We start from the raw sequence: 5,923 nt of genomic DNA, 5'->3' as shown, positions 1-5,923 counted from the left end.
AAACTGCCTCTACTTGGGATGACCATTGATTCAAGCCTCACATCCACGCCCACTTCCCTTAGCTCAACACTGAATTTACACCCCCATTTAGTTGTCAAAATAAGATTTTACACATCCATTAGGAAAATATTATCAAGAAGAGTGATTTGAATAATCCACCTCACATCAATTCTTTATATTTATCTATTTACGTGTCTCTTAATTCTAGAACAATTAATGTTAAGGATAAATCTGAAAAAAAAAAGAAATAATTCTCTCTTGATTTTTAAAATGACAAGTATTACTATTTTTCGTATTCATGATAAGTAAATGGGAATGGAGGGAGTAACGAAATTTTTTATACTTTGTCATATTGAGCTTATGTATCAATTTTTTTCCTTTATTTCTTAAACTCTGTGTGTCCAATCAAATACAACTTTCATATAAAATAGGACAAACGGATTTATTAAGTGTAAAATTTTTCCACATGATTTTTAGAATAAATACAACAAGATCAATCAAATTTTAGCCACAACTTCAAAAGTGCCAAAGACATTTCAACACGAACTTTTAAGAATATTATCATAATAAATTGCTCCATTATATCCTCTGAAGAGGAACAATGAAGGTAAGTACTATAATTTTTTTTTTTGATAGTATCCAAAAAAAATGTGCAATAAACTCATCAAAAGTTAATTTTGCTGATTATTATTTTTGTTTTCCTTTTTTTGGTGCTACTAATGCAGAAAAAAGTTGTCATTAAGGTTTCTATTAATGGAAACTCCCATTCCATCCTGAAGAAGTTTCTTATGGATTTTTTGAAGCTAAAGTACCTTGCCAAATGTTGGGGGAACAATTATCAAGATTCTAGATCCAAAAACCAGAGCAAGGTCTTGTTAATTGCAGCAAAAATACCAGGTAACAATATAGTAGTAGTAATAATAATCCCTGTTTTTAAGCCTTAGTTTGGGAGCCGCTGTAACTAGCATTCTAACGCTGAGTGTGACGAACATTTCTGGAGTGAACTACCTTTATTTGCTTTCTCTACTTTTCGCAAAGATTTACTAGCGACTGCTTCGATAAGATTAATCTGGGACTGTAATAACTCTCTTTAATTTACTGCCTAATAATAAATTCAGCGTCTTTTGGCAAAAATAAAAAAAAAATAAAAAATAAAGCCTTAGTACCACTTTTTTAATTATATATTTTGTAAGTTTTTAATTTCCACATTTACGTTTTATCCATAATGACACCCTATTATATAAATAACATGACATATTTAAAATCACAACATTCAAATATTATTTTCATTATACTATACAAACCTTTAGTACAAGATTATAAAATTGAAAATTTTATTTTATATTCTTAAATTTCATGCATGGTCAAATTAAGATAGATGAAATGAAAAGAAACTAGAGTGTATATTACATCTAGTATGACTGCATGTTACAATTAATTGATATGGTACTGGAGACATATACATATCAATGATTATATAGGCGGACCTAGGAATCGACGGTCGCGGGACACTATGACATTCATTTAAATTTATCACTTTTCATAAAGATTTGTACGGGATTCTATACTAATAACTAACTATTTTTTGAAGACATTTACAAGTATACATGGAGTTTTTGCCAAAGTTTTCGGGTGTCAGTCACCCCTCAACCTATAATTTGCATCTGCCTATGTCAATGAAGTATTTACACATACTTTGCATGAGAGAAAGAATCAGATCCACACAACAACAACAACAACAACAACAACAACAACAACAACAATAACAATAACAATAACAATAACAACAACAAAAACAAAAATAACAATAAATCTAGTAAAGTCTTATAAGTTGAGTCCGAGGAGGGTAGTGTATATGCAAACCTTATCCATGTCTTGTAAAGGTAAAAACGTTGTCTCTGATAGACCATCCGCTTAAAAAAAATGCATCATCACCACGGTTAAAATAAGAAACTACGACAAAGGAGAATCCATCCGTCAGAAAAAGGTAACCGAAGCAAAAGCAATACAAGTCCAAAATCTAAAAATAGGAAATACGAGAATACACTCGTATTACAGACAGTGGCAGAGCCACATGCACCCACCGACACCCTTTTGTCAGAAAATTACACCGTTTAATGATACCCCTTAACTTTTTGGTGAATTTATTTCTTTATATTTTGACTCCTTTAATAAAAATTCTGGCTCCGCCACCGCCACCGCCACCGCCACTGATTACAGATATAGAAAAGCAATACAAGTACGAAAAAAATTAGCTTTCTAACCTATTGCCCTAATCGGATCCACAAGAGGGATTGTTCTGATGGTAAGCAACCTCCACTTCCAACCAAGAGGTTGTGAGTTCGAGTCTACCCAAGAGCAAGGTGGGAAGTTCTTGGAGGGAAGGATGCCGAAGGTCTATTTGGAAACAGCCTCTCTACCCCAGGGTAGGGGTAAGGTCTACGTACACATTACCCTCCCCAGACCCCACTAAGTAGGATTATACTGGGTTGTTGTTGTTGTTGGATCCACACGTAAACGATAACATTGGCTAACTTGAACATTTGCAGGGGTAGAGAAAGTAGCTATAGAAGGTGAAGAAAAGAATGAGCTAATGGTGATCGGTGAGGAAATTGATGCAGCAGAGTTGGTCACTACACTTAGGAAGAAAGTAGGTTTTGCCAACATTGTGAGTTCTTGGAGGAAGGATGCCGAAGGTCTATTTGGAAACAGCCTCTCTACCCCAAGGTAGGGGTAAGGTCTACGTACACATTACCCTCCCCAGACACCACTAAGTAGGATTATACTGGGTTGTTGTTGTTGTTGGATCCACACGTAAACGATAACATTGGCTAACTTGAACATTTGCAGGGGTAGAGAAAGTAGCTATAGAAGGTGAAGAAAAGAATGAGCTAATGGTGATCGGTGAGGAAATTGATGCAGCAGAGTTGGTCACTATACTTAGGAAGAAAGTAGGTTTTGCCAACATTGTGAGTATTGGTCCAGTTGATGATGAAAAGAAAGAAGAAAAACAGAAAGAAGAAGTTGCAAACTCAATATCCCCATTGGTCTATGGCAATGGATTAATACCCCCTTTTCAAATTTGGGAAGTTAGATATCCCACCTATTGCTCCATTTTGTGATCATTTGTTTAACTTGAAATATTAATTATGCAGCAAATTGTTAATCTGAGCTGAGGGTCTCCCGGAAACAGCTCGTCTGCGTACACTCTACCCTTCCCGGACCCCATTAGTGAGATTTTACTGGGTTGTTGTTGTTGGTATTTTGTAATGAGAGATATATGCATGTTTAGGGGCGGAGGTAGAACACAAGTTACGGGTTCGGCTTAGCCCAGTAGCTTTAATCCAAGCCCTATATTTATCTTAAGAAATTATTGAATATATAGAAATTATTACTTCTTCCGTTTCAATTATTACTAGCTACACGCTAGATTAAAAATACAAATCAAACATTGGATAAAATGATACAATACCAGTATAAATTTTATACTTAAATGATGGTATTAGTTATTCCACGTAAGAGGTCGGATAGTTAATCTCATGGAATATCCTAAGATTATAATCTCATGGATAGTTATTCGACCCTTGTTTTTTTGAGCCGAGGGTCTCCTGGAAACAGCCTCTCTATCCTTCGGGGTAGGGGTAAGGTCTGCGTACATATTACCCTCCCCATACCCCACTTGTGGGATTATACTGGGTCGTTGTTGTTGTGATATACCAGAACTGAAACGTACCCAACAACTTCATCTTTTACCTTAAATCAAACGAATCCATGAAAATTAGGGGGAAAAAATAGCGTACTTATTAGTAAATTAAAGTAATTTATGCCATGCCTAACATAACCCTAGTTTCTATTTATAAGCACGGAGCACCCCATTTTTTTTTAGTTAAATATAGTAACACTAGAGAGTAAGATTCTTCATTTAATATATTGTGGAGATTTGATGATTGATTAAAGTGGAATTTGACCTCCATATAATGCATAAAACGAATAAAAAGAATGATTTTTGGCTCGTAAATTAAACCACACCATTTTCCTACATTATATATAGCATGTAATAATGTATGGTAAAGTCTCACATTATTTGAGGCATGTAATAAGTATGTATTTCTAAACGTAGATAGAAGAATCCCGAATGAATAACTAACCGATTCATTTAATTAAGAGAGTTTATGATTGATCCAATTTGGTTCTTCACATACTTAGCGGCGGAGCTAGCATGCTGGTTATGAGTTCGGCCGAATTCAATAACTTTAGTCCAAAATTTATATTTTTTCTAAAGAAATTCATTAAAAATTTAGGGCCTTAAAAGTTGGAAATTAGGATTGACTTTCTTCCTCTTTAGGTTCAAGCTAGCTCTCATACAATTCTCAATCTTTGCACTAGACTCAGTGAAATTGATAGAGTTGAATTGACCAAAAAATCATTAATAAAAAAGGAAGTCTTTTGAGTGATAACAAATTTTATCTAAGGCCAACTAAAAATAACATTTAAAAATATAGTAAAGTACAAAAGATTAAAGATAATATATTCATAATTTTTTTAAAACTCAAATTAAAAAGTGCAGGAATTTGATTAACTATCTAGGAATAGTAATATATAAATATAATAATGTCATAAGTCACTAAATTTATAATTTTAGAACGAAATATTGTATAAATTATAATCAAATATTTTTTAAAAAAATCTAAGAATAAAATATTTGAGACATATAGAGCCAGATAATCCAAAAAAAAAAGTACTTGTTTTTTTTTTTCTGATTGTTATGACGGTAGACATTTGATTATTATATTTATAATAATTCTGTGTACTTGGCTCAATTGGTATAAGCTAACTCTTTGGAGCAGTGGCGGATTTAGAGGGAAAAAATAGGGTACGTGAACCTATGATCTTTCCGAAAAATTAAATATTTATGTAACATATATTTTAAAATTGGTATAATATTAACTGTTGGCATCCGTATTTTAAAAAGTTGAATGGTGCACTTGGTTGAAGGTTGAGTTATTTACTAAGAGGAAGACGGATCAATTCTCACTTAATACGTTGCACCCCTTAAGTTTATGAAATCACTAATGAGCCTACCCAAAAAAATTGTGAAGAAAATAATCGAAAAGGAACACTCTAGCCCTCCCCTCCCCCCTCCCACCCCCCCCCCCCAAAAAAAAAGAAGAAGAATCCTCTAATCTCAGGAGTGGAATTAGTGTATCGATTACGGGTTCGATCTAACTTGATAACTTTTGTTCAAATCAAGTATTTGACTATATAAAAATTATTAATTTAGAATTCAATAATTTAAAAAGATTCATAAGCTTCAAATCCTGACTCCGTTTGCACTCCTAAAAATGCAAATAGTATTACTCCATTATCTAGAATGGTTGGACCTTCACCATTAGTATACTGGTAGAAACTTCTGAATAGAAAGTCTGAATACATCACAAAGGTGGTATATAATGTAAAGTTTCAAATTTTGTCTATAACGGTGTACAAAATATATATACACTTAGGGGTTGTTTGGTTGCTAGCTAGGGTTACAAAGGTATAAGCTAAGTAATACAGAGATTAGTTATATATACATGAATTAGTTTTGCATGAATAAGTAAGTAAGGGTTAGTTATGCATGATTTAGTTATTCGGGATTTAGTTGTTTCATCTTCTACCACACATAAAATAATACATAAATTAACGTACTCATAACTTGATAGGTTATGTGACCTGCTATGTTTTGATGATCTAACAAACTTAAAGAACCAGATGGGGAAGCTGTTCCACATCCTCAAGTGCTCAAGAATAACAAGTCTTAAGTCCGTTACATGCCTCAACAATTCAGAGTCAAAAAAACGACAGAGGAAACAAATGGACATTAGTTCCCTTGCTGACTGTACTAAGTCAATTTCCCACAGGTTGTAAAGCTGCTGCAACTGTC

General features: G+C 33.5%; 1 protein-coding gene across 4 annotated transcripts; it reads left to right on the top strand.

The window, feature by feature from the left end:
* Window positions 1-452: 452 nt before the first annotated feature.
* On the top strand, window positions 453-3,013 carry LOC107813655 (disease resistance protein Pik-1-like). Of its 4 annotated transcripts, none has more exons than XM_016638936.2 (4): window positions 453-607; window positions 726-897; window positions 2,550-2,727; window positions 2,851-3,013. In XM_016638936.2, the coding sequence occupies exons 1-4, from the start codon at window positions 602-604 to the stop codon at window positions 2,876-2,878; spliced, it is 384 nt and encodes a 127-aa protein (XP_016494422.2). In that variant the 5' UTR covers window positions 453-601; the 3' UTR covers window positions 2,879-3,013. The 4 variants fall into 4 exon arrangements, with proteins under 4 accessions (XP_016494422.2, XP_075073561.1, XP_075073565.1 ...); XM_075217460.1 differs by having other exon boundaries at window positions 2,550-2,733; window positions 2,851-2,988; XM_075217464.1 differs by having other exon boundaries at window positions 2,550-2,774; window positions 2,851-2,982.
* Window positions 3,014-5,923: the final 2,910 nt, after the last annotated feature.

Source organism: Nicotiana tabacum, chromosome 1, assembly GCF_000715075.1.
Source record: "Nicotiana tabacum cultivar K326 chromosome 1, ASM71507v2, whole genome shotgun sequence".
Taxonomy (NCBI): Eukaryota; Viridiplantae; Streptophyta; class Magnoliopsida; order Solanales; family Solanaceae; genus Nicotiana; species Nicotiana tabacum.
This window is presented reverse-complemented; position numbering and strand designations above follow the sequence as displayed.